At 44.3% G+C, this 19,516-nt stretch overlaps 1 protein-coding gene across 5 annotated transcripts in view; it reads left to right on the top strand.

Moving 5' to 3' along the window:
• Lnx1 (ligand of numb-protein X 1) overlaps positions 1-19,516 on the top strand; it is a 118,290-nt gene that overhangs the window by 92,451 nt on the left and 6,323 nt on the right. For all 5 annotated transcript variants that reach the window (XM_031342743.1, XM_031342742.1, XM_031342740.1 and 2 more), the window contains 4 exons: positions 2,023-2,394; positions 10,249-10,383; positions 14,140-14,308; positions 15,808-16,033. In XM_031342743.1, the coding sequence (XP_031198603.1) occupies positions 2,023-2,394; positions 10,249-10,383; positions 14,140-14,308; positions 15,808-16,033 (902 nt within the window). The remainder of the gene's footprint in view (positions 1-2,022; positions 2,395-10,248; positions 10,384-14,139; positions 14,309-15,807; positions 16,034-19,516) is intronic.

Below are 19,516 nucleotides of genomic sequence, written 5' to 3'. Positions count from 1 at the left end.
GGGGGGGGGCTTTTCTCCCTGCTCCCGTGGGGACTGCTGCCTGGGAGGGCTGCATAGGAAAATTCTCTTTGTTGGCTCTGATCTGGAAGCCCTTGCCAATAAAAGGAATGCCAGGTGACCCTGACTTCTCTTGGCCCTGGGAATAATGGGATGGCAGGCTCTACTCATCACCTTCCTGGTAATGTTCCCTGGTAGTTAGACAAGGGGGTGCTTTGTCTTCATTGAAGGAACCACATCCACCTCTGAGCTGTAGCAGGAGCTGGTTGACCTCAAATAAGGCCAATGTGCCTCTAACAATTGGCTTCAAGTACAAAAAAAAAAAAAAAAAACAACAAACTCTAGAAATTGAAGAAGCATCTTGCTTGTTATGGGGCCTCTTCCTTAAGCAGAGTGCAGAGCTGCTGGGAACTGTTTCCTTCCAGAGTGGTGACAAACACTGCTACAGCCTTTAGGATGGGCCTGTGAAGCCAGGATAATTAAAGCCAGAAACTCAAATGAAGAAGCCTTCCTGTAGATTAGTACCATGCCCCACCTCCCTGCCCCCGAATGAGAGGTCTAGCTCTGGGATATTTAAGGAGTACTATAGAGTGGCCAGCCTTTCAGTAAATAGCCTAGAGAGTTCCTTTTGCATTAATTTGTTTGGAATTATTCAAGCCTCACGCATCCCTTTATGGTTAGAACCCAGACAAAGGGCATTGCAGACATCCATGTTGATTTGGTACCTAGCATTCCTACACACAAGGTCACACACACACCGACAAATACACACGCAGGCACACTGGAGGATACCCCCCCCACACACACACACGCCAACTCACAGGTGCTGTATACAACAGCACACATGGGCTTGGGCCCACTCACACATACTATGTCATACAACAACAACAACACACACTCAGGCCCACTCACACAGATACTATAGCATGCAAACACACACTCAGGCACACTCACATTCATACTCTAACATGCAAGAGCACACACACACTCACATAGATAATATAATGTGAAACCACACTCAGGGACATTCACATAGATACCACAACAAACACACCTACCTACACATGGTCAGGCCCATTGACAGATACTCTACACAGTCACACAGCTAAGCACATTCTCTCTCTCTCTCTCTCTCTCTCTCTCTCTCTCTCTCTCTCATACACACACACAGACACACACACACATACATATACACATACACACACACACATACACACACACATACACACATATACACACACACATACACATACATACACACACACACGCACACACGCACACACACACACACATACACACACACACACACACACACGCACACTCCCCACATGGAGGATCTGGAAGTGAAAGAGTGGGTCACCCAGTAAGTTAAAGTATGGCATTGGATATCACCATCTAATGTTGGGGTGCCGATCAGTGGCCAGACCTGTGCTCTGCATGCATTGCGCTTTCAGAATGCAAATTTGAGTAAAATAGAGAAGTGACTTTTTTTTTTTTTCAAGACAGAGGTTTCTCTGTATAGCCTTGGCTGTCTGTCCTGGAACTCGATCTGTAGATCAGGCTGGCCTGTAGCTGAAAGAGATCTGCCTGCCTCTGCCTCCTGAGTGTTGGGATTGAAAGCATGCACCACCACTGCTTGACATGGGAAATGTCTGGGGGTTTTCTTTCCTATAATTACATCTTTTTCTTCCATCCTTCCTTTCCTATGAACTAAAAATTAAATTGGCAGGCAACATTAAACTCAGGATTCTGCAAATAGACGTAAGGGCTGAGATAAGGACTAAGATGAAAGACGGCAGTGTGGAGTCCTGGAGGCCAATAAATTACTGTGGAAGATTAGCCTATTTGGATACAGGATAAAAGGAAGTGGCAGAGCAGGCCAGGGGACAATATCCTGTTGACTCTGTGGGCTTGCACTTTTACACACTTGATTCTTGTGATGCTAAGGATCAAACCCATACTGGCCTGGACCTTTTCAGAAGGCTTTTAGTAGGTTTACTCACTCTCCGATGGCCCCACCCCCAGGTCAATGGCATGGACATCAGCAATGTTCCTCATAACTATGCCGTGCGGCTCCTGCGGCAGCCCTGCCAGGTGCTACGGCTAACGGTGCTACGGGAGCAGAAGTTCCGTAGCAGAAGCAATGCGCAGGCGCCGGACTCCTACGGACCCCGGGATGACAGCTTCCACGTAATCCTCAACAAAAGCAGCCCGGAGGAGCAGCTTGGCATAAAGCTGGTGCGCAGGGTGGATGAGCCCGGCGTGTTCATCTTCAACGTGTTGAATGGTGGTGTTGCCGACCGACACGGCCAGCTGGAAGAGAATGATCGTGTGTTGGCCATCAACGGACATGACCTTCGATTTGGCAGTCCCGAGAGTGCAGCTCATCTGATTCAGGTGGGTCAGAAGTCATCCTAAAATCCCAGTCAGAAATATCCACATGAGCAGGAACACTCAGCCCCTTACCCTCCGTGTCAGGAGAAGGGCCGGCGTTTTCAGCGAACAATGAAGAACCCAATGTACATAAACGGTGCCCCTTGGGTCATGATCTTTACTAATAGTGTTATGGTGTTATATATTCTCTCCGTATACTTATATATGGAAAAACCCATATATATGGATGGATATCCCTCTAGTCTGCTTTGCTCCTATTTTAGGGTTACCTGCCAATGTAGGAAAGTATAATACAATGGCATACTATACTCTACACATACCTAAATCAATGTCTAGCAAGGTTAAGCACTCAGTGAATGTTTATTACATGTAAATATTTAATAAATTAGTCAAATTATGAACAGGTAAATATATTTTGTTTTTCCGTACTTTTGATCCTATGATGTAATCTCTACTTTTCATCCCCTTGACTTTGCATAGTTATCACTATTTGAGCAGCCTCTATGCACCAAGCAGTGCACAGTACAGCAATGAACGAAGTGGCTATGGTGGCTTGCTTCTCAGAGCTTGAAAAACGTTTCTGACTTTGTACAACCAAGAAATCAGAGCTAGACTAGAAAAGCAGACCAGGTGAAATAGTCATACATGAAATGAAAGTCTCTTTTCCCCCTCAGGAAGAAGCTATCTTTTTTTTTTAACCTTCAAAAATTAGACTCTAAGGGGCTGTCAATGTTTTCGTGTTGCACTTGCTAGCGCCCTCTGCAGGTCACCCAGTGGAACTCCCATTCTGGAGTTCGTCTTTGCCAACTGTAACTTGCGCAACAGGCAAAAGAAAAACTCTAACTCATGTTATTTGGAAAAATCTTGATTACATGTGGCATTTTTACTCTTGAAGATTAATAACAGAAGAACATGTTTTTCCCTGAGAAAGTAAATGTATGAAATAAAATCTTGCCTAACAGTGGGAATTCCTTTTTTTAAAAAAAAAATCCCTTTGCTTGCTAAACAAAGCCAATCTGCTTTATAAGCAGAAAGAAAACTTTTTATTTTTCAGAAAGGCTAGGGACAAGCTAGTGGGGTAAGAAAACTTTAAAATAGACACTGTAAACACACACACATACACACACACACACACACACACACACAAACCCTAAGCAATAGCTTGCTGTCTCAGAAAAATGGATTTTATTTATGTGATACCTGTAATCCACACCAGGCTGCAGGGATTAAACTAAATACCCTTCAAAGATTGGAACTCAAATTTCCCCGGGGCCTTGTGCTGCCCATGTGTCTCCCCCATGAATCACATTTGCTCACAAAGGAATTTCCAGACCACAGTCCTCTTGGTCCTGTTCTCTCCATGACACCACACTTTTTTTTCCTACATAACAGAGACCACAGCAATTTTAAATTGGACCAACTTTACCTATGTGAAGCCCCTAAACTTCAACTTATTGAGCAGCTGCCAGGGCAGACCATCCCCAGTCTTAGGACCCCTGGAGAGTTAGAGCCCTTCAAGAAGGAAAGCCTTAAAGAAAAAGACACCTCATACAGGGAACAATTGACTCACTTGGCAGCTTAGTAAGGACCACGTGAGTCTTCACCATTGCTGATTTCTCAGGCTTGTTGAGCAGCCTTACTGAAGTAATTACATGGAAAACAAGCCTTTTGGAACTACCTGATGTCACACGTGTATCCCTGAGGACTGGCACATCCCACTCAGTTACCACTACGAGAACCTGGGAATTCTTTTTTTTTTTTTTTTTTTTTTTTTTTTCGTTTTTCGAGACAAGGTTTCTCTGTGTAGCCCTGGCTGTCCTGGACTCACTCTGTAGACCAGGCTGGCCTCGAACTCAGAAATCCGCCTGTCTCTGCCTCCCAAGTGCTGGGATTAAAGGCGTGCGCCACCACCACCCGGCTGAGAACCTGGGAATTCTAAGAACATGAGGAGTTTCCACCCATGTGCAATCCTAGCCTAATGAATTATGTTTGTTTAAGAGTTCAAATATATTCAGACAACAAAGAAAGCAATTGTGCATGTCATACTAAGTAACCTTCCGTGAACTTTTCTTTTCTTCTTTTCCTTTCTCTCTCTCTCTCTTTTTCTTTCTTTCTTTCTTCCCTTCACAACCCCAGAAACTGAAAAAAACAAAACAAAACAAAAAATGAAAAACAGATCAATCTATAAAAGTGGGTGAGAAGTAAGTGAGGGCATTCACTGCCATATGTGTGATTTTTGTTCCTTGGATAAAATAATGTTTAAATATACAGTTGTTTCATCAAAGATCTGAAAGTCAGCCTATTAAACCTTTAAAAAGAATGTGCTAGGACTTCCGACAGACCTAAAAGTAAGCAATGCTCTGCTCGAGTTGCCTGCATTTACTCTAAAGACAACATTCCAGGTCTTGAGTTGTGCTTCATACCTGGAAAGAAAGAGGCAGAACTTTTGTGGGGATTTAAACATTCAAGTCCCTGGGAGCCAATAAGAACCACCAGTGAAACAGGACCTGCCGGGTCTGTGTGTGTTTCTACAGTATCAGCACAGCTCATGTGGAATCCAAGCCCTGCCTACATAAATTGCCTTACTGGGCTCCTGTAGTAAATTTAGTGCGCAAAAACTAAACTTAAATCTGCTTATGCTCAATTCTCAAAGCCCAGATGATTACTAAATAGGACTCGAAATTCTCCCATTTTCTTGAAAGAGTGGGACTTGGAAACCTATGTAACATTTCTTGAGAATGACTTAGGTGGAGCTGTACGATACATGCAAGTGTTAAGGGGCCTGAAAACCCCATTGTCCTCCAGCATACATACATCCCTCCCTACTCCCACATGCTTATTCCTTTACTGTGGAAGAGTGTAATCTTGGGAATAGTAACATCCAGCTCCCAAAAGAGAAGGGTGCTGAGGCAGGGAGCTGTCTATTGATCAACATTTCCGGGGATCCAGGCACCAGATTCTTCTGTTGATTGTGTCATTGACACCTGCATGGCCCTGAATAAGTCACCAGCTAAATTCCCTTCATCTCTCAGTCTCTTATTTCTACAAGATAGTGTGCTGTTGAGAATATGAAGCTACATACGGAACTATAGTCTACTAAGAAAAGTAGAACAAGTGTCGGATCTAATTCTCCCTTCTGGCTCAGATCCTCTTACCACCTTTTCTCAAAGCTCCTCAATTTCCTGTCTCTGTGACCAGGTCTCTGATGCCATTTAACTCATGGAAGAGGGTCTACTCTGTAGAAGAGAGTCATGATTTTTTAAAAAATAACTTACCAGGCATTGTGCTCAGTACTAAAACCTCAGAGACAGGCAAATTCTAGGTTTGCTTACACCAAGTTCATACAGCAATTTCTCATGCACTATTAGCTTATTCTAGACATATCTGCAGTTTCTGGCTCTGTGGGAGTAATTTTCCCTGAGTTCTTTTGCTCCCTAGTGGGAGGGTACGAGTGAGAACTTTGTTCCTGACCTTGTTCCTTAGCTTGTTATATCCACATAGTCAACAAGGACGACTGGTGGCCTTGGCGTGTTTCTAGCTGAGCAGCTTGTTCTAATGTCTGTACTGCCAAGGAGGGTCTGTACTGCCAAGGAGGGTCTGTGTTCCATTGTATGGGTTCAGAGACAGGCTGTGCTGTTGTGAAAGCCTGACAACCTTCCTACTACCTTCCAATGAATTGTTAATAACGAAACAGATGTCTGTACCTCTTGGCTCTGTAGAACACAGAGACAGTAGTCTTTGCATGAAATTACAAGATGGGATTGCATCCTGATGTCTTCTGTTGCTGTCTTCATCTAGCAAGAAGACTTTACTAAGATGGCTAGACTAGAATTTATTGCCTTGGTCCAATTCCACACCCCAACCATACTCAGCATCATTAGAGTGAGGCCAGGGCTCACATTGTAAGCACTGATATGAAGGGTAGGAATAGCTGCCCCAGAAAAGAAGAAAGTGAGATAGAAGTGAGCCATCTTTAAGATGTGGTTGCAGTAGGCAATGATTTGGACTAGTCTTATAAGACATGGCTAGAGTTGACTGAAGCTCCATTTAAAGACAAGCTTTTTAATTAATGCTATATTTAACTGACATATACTACTTAGGAAGGTTCCCTGTTTTGGAGAGCACGGACACATGAGTTGATTGACAGCATGGCCAGCATGGTATAGTGGAATTGAACCAGGGCCCACAGAGAAAAATGTAGGATTGATGATGTCTGGCAGCTCTTACATATCTGTGACCTTCTGCATGGATGCAAGCAGAGCTCCACGGTGCCCAGGGCTTTTTTTTTTTTTTTTTTTTTTTTTTTTTTTTTTTTTTTTTTTTTTTTTTTTTTTTTTAGCATGAGCTGGATGAAGCAAGAATAATATTTAAATCTTGAAGAAATGAGGTCACCAAACAGTGTAGAAACACCCATTGCACAAGTGTCTATTGAGGATCAGTTAATGCTAGACTGCTGCTTCCTTTGGGGATTTTTAAAGAATTAGATGTATAGGATAATTTTGTTAAAAAAAAAAAACAACACAATTTTTTAATTACATTTGTTTTGTTTGGTGTGTATGCACAAATGCATGCACAAATGTGCAGTCAGGGTCAGGTGACAATTTGTAGGAGAGGTCACTTCTCTCTGTCCATCATGTGGGTCCTGAGGGTTAAATTCAGACTTTAGGGCACTCTTACTAAGGATCCATGTCTCAAGCCCCATGAATTTGGATTTTTGTTCTGTTTTATTTGATTTTGCAGAAACCATTTAGTGGGGCATGGTGGTATATATTGATAATCCCAGCACTTAGGAGACTGGGACAAAAAGATGTTAGGTTCTCAACATGAGCTACATCCTCTTCTTAAAGGGGAGGAAAGAATAATCTAGGAAAAGTCTTACGAGTGGCTGGAAGACTGAGCAGAAAGCATCGCTCCTAACAGCTGACTCCATTGGTTCCTCTTTAGCTCTTTTCTGCCTGTGTCAAGGGACTGCCCTTTCAAACATGCCTCCCTTGCAGAACCTAGACTGTGTTTAGGGTCGGTTCCATAGAGCACAGCCATGACACCCAGCAGTCAGTTTGGTTCCCTTCCCCCAGTTCACATGTTTGTAGAGAATGACCCTGCAGCATGGTGGAGGAGATGGAGACTCAGTCACTTGAAAGTCTGCAAAGCCAGTACAAGGAAGACAGCAGATAAACCCCCAGGAGCTGGCGACGCTCACTCAGGGCACAGCTTTGAGCCCAGCACCCAGGAGCCCGGCTAAAGCAGTGGGGAGTGAGTTTCAGGCCAGTCAGGGCTACATAGCCAGACCCTGTCTTAAAATAAATAATAATGATGATGATGATAATAATAACAATAATAATAATTTAAGCATATAGTGTGTGTATGCAGGTGTCTATCCGTGTTCGTGTCCCCAAAGCAGCACAAATGGCTTACCTGATTTCAGTTTTCCTTACAATTAGGGTAATTCCTTGGCTGGGTGAGAGGCTTACACTGTCATGTACAGGTTCTCTATCAACCTTTGCTCTGCCTGTATTCTCATTGCCCTCTTAGCCACCATTTCCGGTTAAAACAACAACTCTGCTGTGCCCAATTTCCTGCATATCTGTGGGTGTGAAACAAAGAAGCACTCTTGCCTTCACCCTTCCTGTGCCTCTACCTTGTCTCCCCTTTCACATATCACAGTCACTCCGGTGGAAAGAGAGACTCTAGCGCCCGGGACTCAAGCCTGCCTGAAGCTGCTCCTGAGAGTTAGTGCCAAATCAAACATACGAGTCTACTTCATATATCAAGGGCTATGAAAAGAAAGTACAGAGACTGGCCTTCCTGTGAACAATTCACGAGGTGGCTGGTAAGAGCCACAGATCCAGCCTTGCGGAGAATTTATTTGCAAGGAAATTGATACCCGTGTTATTGATCGGAGTGTCGATCCAGCCAGCACTTCATTCTTGAGCCAGCATTTGAGAGCCTGATGAGAAATGTGTGCTCAAAAAAACATGAATCAAACAGCTCGTGAACTCTGGTCCGCGGCAATTTGGACTTTGCCTGGCGAGTTGAGCCATGCGGGATTCTCCAGCGTTCACGTTTCTTGTAAGGTGTTGCTCAGAGCGTGTTCTGCTTGCTGTCCAAGACAAGCAGGCAACAGTTCCAGCCCAGAGCAAAAGCGCTGCCAACAGCCTTCTCAACAGCAGAGTTTCCCCAAAGATGAGAAAGCAAACTGGGCTCAGTGATGTAGGTTTTGACCTGAGTGTTCTTGAAGATAACCCCTTAGGGTGAGTGAGGCTTGCAATCCAGAGGAAGAGATACATTATTACAAAACTCTCTTCCAGAAACTGAACTATTGGTGAGGCCATAGATCTGTGTGTCAGCTTTCTTCTTGGTATGTTACCTGAGCTCTGTGCTGCTCTAATGCAAGCCTCTGCTGTGGTAAGGGAACCCAAGGAATTCAAGCTAGCAAAGGAAGGGCATGCAAGCACTGACTGGCAAGTTAGGAATGTGCATAAAGCAAAGTAGCCAGAGTTTCCTTTGTTGGGCCATTCAGTCGCATTTTCTAAATGGGTATGGAATGAACAGCTCCCGAGCGGGTCATCCATTGCGATATTTATAATATTCTTATGACATCCCAATAAGTGTATTAAAAGTTAGTCGAACTTATAACCACCCACCTGATGACCTCTGAGTTTCAAGAGAACCTTGAATAGAGATATCAGTGTAAGGAAGGTTTGGGCCTGCTCAGTGCTGGATCAAGTGCGTTGGCAGAGCTCTCGGTACCTAATGCCCTAGTTCCTAAGTGGGGGACGTTCCTGCGGGAGGGGTGGAGAGGGAGTTATGTGCCCTGGAGAGGAAGGTGAGAGAAGTGGTGTCCTAGTCTCTGTGGACTGCTTTGGAAACCAAGTCCTCTAAAGGGCATGACTTATTCATAAGAGTAGCAGAATGCGTTTCTTCCAGTTCTGACACAGAAATGCTTTTCTTCCAGTTCTGACAAGATGCGGCAGGTTCAGCATCTGGAAATGCCCCCTCCCCTCCCATTTACATCTCTGTGTGTGTGATGTATGCATCTCTATGCTCGCGCATGCGTTCACGTGTGTGAGTGTGGGTAAGCACATGCCACAGGAGGCACGGGGAACGCAGAGGACAGCCTGGCCTGTCAGTAGTCACTCTTCACTCTGTCTGAAAGTTTCTAGTGGTTTGCTACACAGCATGTGCCAGATAGCTTCCGGGAATTCCCCTGTCTCTGCCTTTCATCTCAGAGAACACTAGGATTACAGACCCTTGCTGCCTCCCCCATCTTCACGTGGGTTCTGGGGATCCGAACTCGGGTCCCCGTGCTTGTGCCGCAGGTACTTCACCCACTGAATCATCTCCATCCCCAAATGACTTCCTTATACATGGTATCTTCTTGTATCCTCATGTGCTGAATGCTCTGTTGTAAAGGCACTGATCCCATTCATGGGGATGGAGTCTGCCAGCCCCGCTCGCTCCGGTGTAATTCACTATAGCTGTCTTCAGATGCACCCGAAGAGGGCGTCAGATTTCATTACGGGCAGTTGTGAGCCGCCATGTGGTTGCTGGGATTCGAACTCAGGACCTTGGAAAGAGCAGTCAGTGCTCTTACCCGCTGAGCCATCTCGCCAACCCAAGACAAATCTTTTAAAAATATGTCCTTCTATCTTTGACCACAGTTTTAAAAAAGAAAAAATATAAAGGGTCAGGGTAGACAGTGCTAACCTAACATACACAAAGGCTCGGGCTCAATCTCCAGCACCTCATAAGAAAAGAAATTTAGGGACTTTACTTTCCATTAAATAAAAGCCAAAACAAAAGTGCTATCCTGGTAAGGCCCCGTGCATGTGGCTAATTTAGTGTCCTCTTGTCCAGGCCAGTGAAAGACGTGTTCATCTCGTCGTGTCCCGCCAGGTTCGACAGCCCAGCCCAGACATCTTTCAAGAAGCTGGCTGGATCAGCAATGGCCAGCGGTCCCCAGGCCCAGGGGAGAGGAGCACATCTTCTAAGGTGAGGCCCAGCCAGGCATGTCAGCAGCTCCTGCAAGGGGCTACTTCTTGGAAAAGCTGTATACTTTAATGTGTCTAAGGGCTATCTCTGGACTTTGTCGTTTCAAGAAACACTACTCATGAAACTAAAAGGCCAAAGTCCCGTCTTCAGACTTGGAAGGTGACAGGTGTCTCCCATCCAAGCAGACGTGGTGAGGAAGGTGCTGGGAGTGTTAGATCCCAGCTTTCAAGCCTTCTAAGTGACCTGCTTTCTAGTGTAAGCCAAATGCATGTCATACTTTTTACCAAGAATCCTTCTATAAAGGACCATTTTCCATTCGCTTTCAAAGGCAACAAGCAGTTTGCTTGATTTCTGGTTTTTGAGTTTTCCAACCTGCCTGGAAATTATGATTCCCTTGCCATTCCCCAACCTCTGCTATTTTTAATGTTCGTGTTTGTACAAGAGACTAGGAAGACACTTGTCATACTTGAAACCCACAGAACATTAGGGGAGTGGAGCCTTAGACAAGCCAGGAGCACATGTCTTATCTTATGGCATTCAAATCCAGAAATTAAAACAAATACATTAAATTATTCACTTATTTTGTAGGTCTAGGTGTGTATGCATGTAGACACACACATATGCGATGGTGTATGTGTAGAGGTCAGAGGATAACTTTTGGCAGTTGGTTCTCTCTGCCCTCCCACTATATTTGTCCCAGGGCTTAAACTAAGATCATCAGACTTGGAGGCAAGCTCTTTTGCCTACTGAGCCTCCTCAGTGGCCCCAGAAAATTCAGCCCAGTTTGTACTTGTCTGTGGCTTCTATTAGATGCAAGTCTACACTTCATTTAGATGGTGTCTAATCAACACATTGTCCAATCCAGATCGAGAGTCCTCTGACCTTGGTTTTGCATTCTTTCATGATGATGAACAACTTCCAGTAGCCTCTTTCCCTGATAGCTCATGTCATTGTGGTACTTGTTACTAAAAACAAACAGGGATAGAACAAGGCTCAGTCATTGAGAACACTTGGCCCGCTTGCAAAGGACCCCCTCCAGTTGTTCCCAGCACCCACAAGGCAGCTCACAACCCTCTATGACTCTACTTCCAGGGGATCTGATACTCTCTTCTGGTTCTGAAGGCACTGCTTACACATGGTGGTGCACATACATGGAGTAGGCAAAATATCCATGCACATAGAGAAATAAATCAATGTTTAAAAACAACCAAATGCCCTTATATGCAGCCTGTTTCTGAAACAGAGATGATGGAATGAATGGATATATTTTTCTTTCCATATCAGGCCATAGGTTGAGGGGTTTTTGTTTGTTTGTTTGTTTGTTTTTGTTTTGTTTTTTGTAATATTTGGCAGAAAACATCTCTGGTTTATAATCTGGAGCCCGAGATCACCTTTATTCAAAAACTTCAGCCAAGGGCATCTAGATAAATCCTTAAGTTCCAGGTTTATGTATGGGAAACAATATAGATTGATCAAGAATGCCCTGCTAGAGAGTTTTATGAATAAGGACTCCCTGATACCTTCTTCCCAATAAATAGTTAAAGTTTTAAAATTATCTGACAGTATTCATTAATGTCAAACTATATGTGAGATTTTTTTTAAAAAAATCTTGCCTGAAGCTTGTATCAAACCAGATGAATTAAGTAGAATGTGCTATGTTTTCATTCACTAAACATATAAATGAGACCTATACCACAGAGAGGCTTTATTTTAGAATTATATATTTATTTTATATATATGAGGACACTGTATCTGTCTTCAGACACACCAGAAGAAGTCATCACATCCCATTACAGATGGTTGGGAGCCACCAGGTGGTTGCTGGGAATTGAACTCAGGAGCTCTGCAAGAGTAGTCAGTCAATACTGTAAACTGCTAAGCCATCTCTCTCAAGCCCCAAAGAGGCTTTGTAACTCCTTCGACCTACCTACCACGAGCCATGGAAAAGCTAGGATGGTCTAATGAGATCTTTGTTACAACCTTGTGGCATGTATCTGAATTCCCAGGAACATGCCAGCCTGCTATGAATACAATTCTCTCCATCTGTACTTGTACCTGCCTTCTACCTACCCCTGACACACCCAGAAAGAGTTCTACATGGCTGTTTGATGATTAAATTTAAGTTGATTTAGGAAAACAACATGACATTTGAAAATAGGAGTTTAAATGCTCCCAAGACATGCCAAAGAAAGCAAGCCATGATTTGTGGGACAGAAAAGCCTCTATCCAGTTGAAGAATTGGGCACCAATGGGCATCACCTTTAGGCCTGTGGTCACTTGTGAGAGAGAGGAAGGGAAATCCGACCGGCTCAGTGTCACAGAGACACATTACCATACCCTGGTGCTGATTATCAAGAGTCCTGATGCTTTTTAGAGGTTTAAACTGTTTTTTTTTTTTTTTTCAAACCCCAGGTAAACATTCTAAAACAAAAATATTCCATAGGCTTCTTAGTTACTGTTATTTTTAAATCAATATGAACTGTTTCACCACAAGTCAGCTTTTTTAAAGTAGGAAGTGAGCAGAAAAGCCTAAAAGGATTATGTCTGCCATACTTTCCTCTTCCTGACCCAAACTGGACGACTCAGCAAAAGAATTTACTCAGCAGTTTGGGTTTCTCTATCACTACATCACTACTATCTCTCTCTCTCTTTCTCTCTCTCTCTCTCTCTCTCTCTCTCTCTCTCTCTCTCTCTCTCTCTCTCTCTCTCTCTCCCTCCCTCCCTCCCTCCTTCCGTCCTTCCCCCTCCCCCTTCCTCCCTCCCCCCCCTCCCATGTTCTTTATCCCACTAGTGGGGAAGGCAAAAGGCCATCAAGTGCAGTCCTGGTGCTCAGCCACTTGGTTTGGCTGTTTGGGATGTACTAAAAATGGGAAAGATGCATAAAATAGGCCAACTTTTTGCATCTGCGCGCACGTGCATATGTGTATTTGCAAATACCTGAATGCATGTGCATGTGTGAGTGTGTGCATGTAGAAGCCAGAGCATGACATCAGGTATCTTTCTTGGTTGCTCTCTACCGTATTTACTGAGGTTGCTTCTCGCTGAAGCTGAGCTTGCTCATTTGACTAGCCATCTCTCCCTGTGGATCCCTGAACTCTGGATTACACATGAGCCACCATTTTATACGGTTGGCTTGTATACGAGTGCTACAAGATCTGAATGGTGGTCCTCAGGCCTGTGCAGGAAGCACTCTAGCCAACGAGCCTGAGGTCCATGATGTAAGAAAAAATTTAAACCTAGAAAAGCTTGCCAGGCTGGCAAAATTGCTCAGTGGGTAAAGGCGCTTGCTGTCAAGCCTACCAGAATGGGTTTGATCCCTAGGACCCACACGGTGGAGTAAGTTGTCCTCTGACCTCCACATGTATGTTATAACATGTGCCCCTCAAACTTCCACACGTTCCACTAATAAATATGATTTTAAGTATGAAAGATGAACTGATATTCATGGACAGTGAGTATTCTGAGAAGTTGGCCTACTGTTATCAGAAATGGCTGACTTCCTTGAGAGATTCAGGATCCAGTCCAAATTTTTAAGATCCAGATTTCTACCATGGTCCCCAGGCTGTTGCCTTTGTATGTTTAGTATTCCGTTCTGTGATGTAAACTTCTCAGAGTAAACCCTTGGAATTTGCAATGCTATATTTGTGATGCTAGAATTCACGATGCTGTAACTCTCTTGATGTAAATGGGAGAATGAGTGTGCCTGGAGAGGTCTTGTGAGTGCATGTGCCATGTTCTTTGTGTCTGTGCCTTCAGCCTGCAGCCACTTGTCATGAGAAGGTTGTAAGTGTCCGAAAAGACCCCAGCGAATCTCTCGGCATGACTGTTGGAGGGGGAGCATCCCACAGGGACTGGGACTTGCCTATCTATGTCATCAGTGTTGAGCCTGGAGGAGTCATAAGCAGAGACGGAAGAATAAAAACAGGTACAAACTCAAGAGGATAAAGGCATTGGGGTGGCAGACCCTGGAGAGGAGTTAACAGCTTGGTGAGTTTTCTAACTGCTCTCCCAGAGTCAAGGAGAGCACGTGAGAGACTCCTAGCTATGACTGCTGTGTCCCTTTGAGCAGGATGAGCATGAGTGTAGCTGTCATCTAGGCTTACCCCTCTTAGTGCATGGAAGTGGGCATGAGGCAGCTTTGCTAGGAAAGGTAGAGCCCCTGGACTTTCTGGGCTGCACAGACAGCCACTACACCCATGAGTGAGTTGCTTCTAAAGCACAATTTAGTTCCATGCAATCTAACAGCCCTATGGATTCTATGGATTGATCCAGGAGTGAAACTAATGTATGAATTGTACAATTTGGTGGGATAAATGGGATAAATTTATTGATAGGTCTTGATTCAATGGTATAATTAAATATCACTAGTGGGACTTTGCTCATTGGTGAGAAATGGACTTCTGTTAGCCACACGTGTTCTGGGCTCTTCTACATAAAGAAAGATATCCAGTTTACCTCTGTGAGAACATGTTCTTAATGACACTGTTCAAGCACACGGAGAGGTCACCTAGGTAGAGGAACAGCTGTACTTTTTGAAGGGCTCAGGTTTAAGACAGAAAAAAGTTTCTCAAATACATTCACTTGAGTGTGGCATAGTACAAGATTTAGGCAGACAATCAAAAGGCGTTTCTTTTTATTCTTTTTATTTTAAGTCAGTAAACATTTGAGGACATCCCTTGTCATTTTCCCCCTGACTACAGTTATTCTTCATGAAAAAAGATGACGTATAAGAGGCAAAACAAAAAACAAAAACAAAAGATAGCAGATAGTTGAAAGACTAGACATCAAGGACAGGAAGATCCATCTTAAATTCTCTTGCTATTCAACAAGCACTGGGGTGAAGAATGAGCTCTGACAAGAAGTGACTTAATGAGATAGATGCCTTGTAGCACGTCACATATAGGAGCAGTTTTGTGCAGAGTAGTTGCTTAGCTAATGTGATGCACAGAGATGTATTGACTAGAATGGTAACTATACTCTGCCTCTGTGAAAACTAAGGTTCAGGGACATTCTTTGTCTGCCTGCCCTAAGATCCTGCGCCAGACACTAACTCCCACTTTGGTCCCTGTTTGTTAGTAGTGTTGTACATGCCAGGCTCTGGGCAGGTAGTAGAGCTTTATGTCAACTGCTCTGATTGTGGGCTAAAGAAACTAGGAAATTAAAAGAGGAAATTGCAGATTGTCTTTGGTTAAGTACTAAAGGAAGGCTATAGGTAAACATTGATGGTCCATTGTTAGAGACTCCCAACAAGCCATTCCCACATGCTCTACCATCTGCTAAAGGGGACCCAATCTCTAGTCTCTATGAGCTGAAGATATGCACCTCTCCTCACCCTGCCCATGTGCCCGGTCAGCCTCTGTCCTGTCACACGGAGCAGAATCCCATTTGCACTCAGTGAGGTTGCTTTTGCTTCTCTGGCCTCAGGTGACATTTTATTGAATGTGAATGGGATTGAGCTCACAGAGGTCAGCCGGACAGAGGCCGTGGCCATACTGAAGAGCACGTCCTCCTCAGTGGTACTCAAAGCCTTGGAAGTCAAGGAAGAGGAGACCCAGGAAGACTGCAGCCCAGCAGCCCTGGACTCCAACCACAATGTGACCCCGCCTGGTGACTGGTCCCCATCCTGGGTCATGTGGCTGGAATTACCACAGTGAGTCCTAATGCGACACCCCGATGGATTCTATTTCTTAAACCACATTCACTGTCTTGGGCCAACTCATGGGCACTAGCATCTCGCTAAGACCCAGTCTTCTCTGTGGGGCTGTCAGAAATAACTGTCTTCTGTTGGCAAATGAAAATCAATGTAGAAGTCTTAGGGTGGAGGTGGAAGTCTAGACAGAGAAACGTCTAGGTGTTCTTGAAGTGTTGGTAGTTATCAGATGGTTCACAAAGCAGGGAGTTCAACTGACTGACAGAAATTCAGCCTGTGCTTCCATACTCATGAGCTGAGGTGCATCCGCTCATACCAAATTTCATCTTTGTATGGGTATGAGCAGGAGCTTCGGACCAGCTACAGTCCTACTCTGAGGCTCTGGAAGCTCTGACTATTCATACAGCAGCATAGCAGAGCACCATGGCTTCAGCTTCAGAGAGTTAGTTAAGTGTCTGCTAGCTGGGAATGGTTCTCAGAACATCACTTTTCAGCACTTTTCAGTGACTCTTCTGCAAAGTTCTTTGGGAAGCAACTAGATTGCCATTTTTTTTTTTTTTTTTTTTGAGGTTAAAACAGGAGCCTTGCAATGAACTATTTATTACCTGACCCGATTTGGAGAGATCTCCACCAAATGGCTGTCTGTACATGAATTGACTATTTACAGGACAGATAAGTTTGACGTTTGCTTCCTTGGACCAGAACAAAATCTACTGGCCTTTAGATTGTTGTCTGCAAGTGTGAAGCTTAAATGTTCAAGACAGGTATCGCCAGCAATAGATCCACCAGAACAGGCGAAATAATGGAAGCAAGACGTTTATTTGGTTTTAAAACATTTTCTTGAAGGAAGAGATAGTTCTTATTGATTTAGTAGCCTCAAATATAAGCTGGTCTGGATTCCCTTTGAGATTTCCACTAGTTGATAACATTGCTTTCTACATCAGTAGGCCTTTAAAAGTCCTTAGTAAAACACTGAGCACTGAGGCCAGTTATAGCTATTAGAGCCAAACAGGAGACAATTATATTGAGTAAGTTTACTTTAAATGAAATTTTGGAACTATAATCCGAAGTCTGTTTATAGCTTTTGTTTGAAAGCTCCCTCATTAGACCCTCAGAGTTCCTTTGTGTGAGGCAGAGAGCACTGAGCCCATGGCTCCTCACATCCCCTGCGTGCCACCCTGTGTTGGCAGCAATTCTCTGCTCTTGTTGAGAAAGAGTGAAAGGACACAAGATGACAGGGACTTCCAGATCCTCAGAGCCTTTCCTATCCTTCCTCCCCGCAGTGTTTAATGACATGGTGAGCAGGTCAGAGGGACCGGAGCAGAGGGAATGGAGTCGCTCTCCTTTCCTGAACCTTTGGTCCACTCAGAAGTAACTAGCATTACCCAGATGCTGAGCATGCATCCTGGCAAAGTCTATGTCAGAGGCCGATTGTTTCTGCAAAATGCTGGTGAGCTTGGGCTTACAGAGTATGCGGCCTTGTCTGCTTTTGAAGCATAAAGGCAGCCATAGATCATCCATGAATGAAAGCTCACAGGCTTGGCTGTAGTTCGAGGCCCAAGCCATAGACTCACTCAAACATGATGGGAGCTCTTATGCTCCAAGCCTTCTAGAAAATTAAACCCAAGAATTGACTTGGGGCATCATGACAGCCTGGGTCCACTTCTGGCAGGTGGCGGGCTAGGTGGATATTACACTATAGTGTCACATTTTGTTTTTTACAGGTGGCACCTGTGATGGTCAGAGTCATTCCCTTCCCTTCACATGTGGCCTGTCCCTTTTATACCTAATGTTCAGAAGAGATGTTCAGTCCTTTCAGCTCTCTGGGGACCCCAGATATGTGCCCTGGAGATGTGCTCCTATAGTTTTTCTTGACTCTCTTGGTTCTGTTTGTTTGCTGGGCTTGTTCTCAGCGGCTCCACTCCCCATCTCTCAGTCGAGTAACTGCTCCCTTGGGACCACTTTCATTCCTGAGGGGTTTTTCCTCTTCTGCTGTCGTTCTGTATAAGACTCTTTCCTCAGTGTGTTGTCTTTGATTTTCTTTTTTCCTTCTTTCCCCTCTCTACCCTCCACTCCTTCCTAGACAAGGCCTTGGTTTTGCAGCCCAGGCTGCTGTTACACTTACAGCAATGCTCCTGTCTCTCTGCCTTCCAAGTATTGGGGTTATAGGCATGTGTGGCCATGCCTGGCATCATCTTTGAAATCTCGTTTGCACTGAGCTCTTGCTCTTTACACAGAGCAATTGCTGCATGGGTATTTTAAATCATGAGTGATATGGTTAATTATCAATTTCATTTTCCATAGAGGCATATCATTTGTGTAACAGTTCCCTCGTGAGTGGCTTTCCTTATTTCTCCCTACCTGTTTTCTTGCATAGCATTAGTAACTCTGTTGGTTCAAATCTCTTTTACTGGGATATTTTTATTTTCTCCTGGGCAGCTATCACCTGAAGGCTGATAAGAGAAAGGGTCAGAGCTATATTCTGGGTATAGGGTTTCTGGGTTCTCCTAAACCAGCTGAGGTCAGCTAAGCAGGCCACTCATGACCTGCCATACTTGGGCTCCTCTTTTCTCATGTGGGTAACTGCTTGGGTTCTCATTCCTTGGCACGACTTTCTTCTCTGCCAAGCTGAACCGGGGGAAACCTACCTGCCCATTTCTGGTGTGATTAGTGCAGGCTACACGGTCCTTTCCTCTGTTGCTCTTCACCCTTTGCCAGCTCTCCCGCATACGTGGTAACTCTTAATTTTGATTAAGACGATGGACTCTGCATTTTTGCTTCCAGGCTTCCTAGTCCGTTTGATAGTGAATTTAATATACAAAGGGAACCGGGTCTTCTTCAGTCTGCCAGATGACACTTGAATACAATTACACTGGCACTTCTCAGGTCTCAGTTCTGCCCTGGCCTGATCTCAGTGGTACAGCTTCAGTTGCCGTGGGTTGGGGGTGGGGCTGGGCATCCACTCACAACTCTCCTCTTGAGTGCTCAAAGCCCTTACCAACACAGCAGCAGCATCTTACATGTCTCCAGCCACTGGAGGGAAGTGATGCAGTAAGAGATTCCAAACCACACCTTGGCAAAATTAAATTCTAGCCGAATTGTTAGATTTAGACTACAAGTAAACCTTTACAATACACGCCCAGAAATGTCTAATTTACAAATACATTTCACCTTTCACTCAACAAAGCATGAGAAAGGATATTTGCCCCACTATGCAATCTTGCCAGTTACTTAAAGTCCTCCCTGACCTACTGAAGAAGCATGTGTCAGTAACAGGCCTAGAATCAAGAAACCATGGCCCTGTATACTGAGATGCAAGGCAACAGAGCAGAAATCTAAGCGAAGAGGGTAGCCTTAGTATGCCACGCTGACGTTTCCTGTGTGGTACCAAATAGAGAGGAATAAGAGTAGGTGATACTGATAAGTGGTTATTAGCCCAGAAGTTTGGAATACAGGAAGAACAACCCACATTACACAAGGAAC

The sequence above is a fragment of the Mastomys coucha genome, unplaced genomic scaffold (genome assembly GCF_008632895.1).
Source record: "Mastomys coucha isolate ucsf_1 unplaced genomic scaffold, UCSF_Mcou_1 pScaffold22, whole genome shotgun sequence".
In the NCBI taxonomy this organism is placed as follows: Eukaryota; Metazoa; Chordata; class Mammalia; order Rodentia; family Muridae; genus Mastomys; species Mastomys coucha.
The sequence above is the reverse complement of the archived record's forward strand: the minus strand, read 5'-3'. Positions and strand labels throughout refer to the sequence as shown.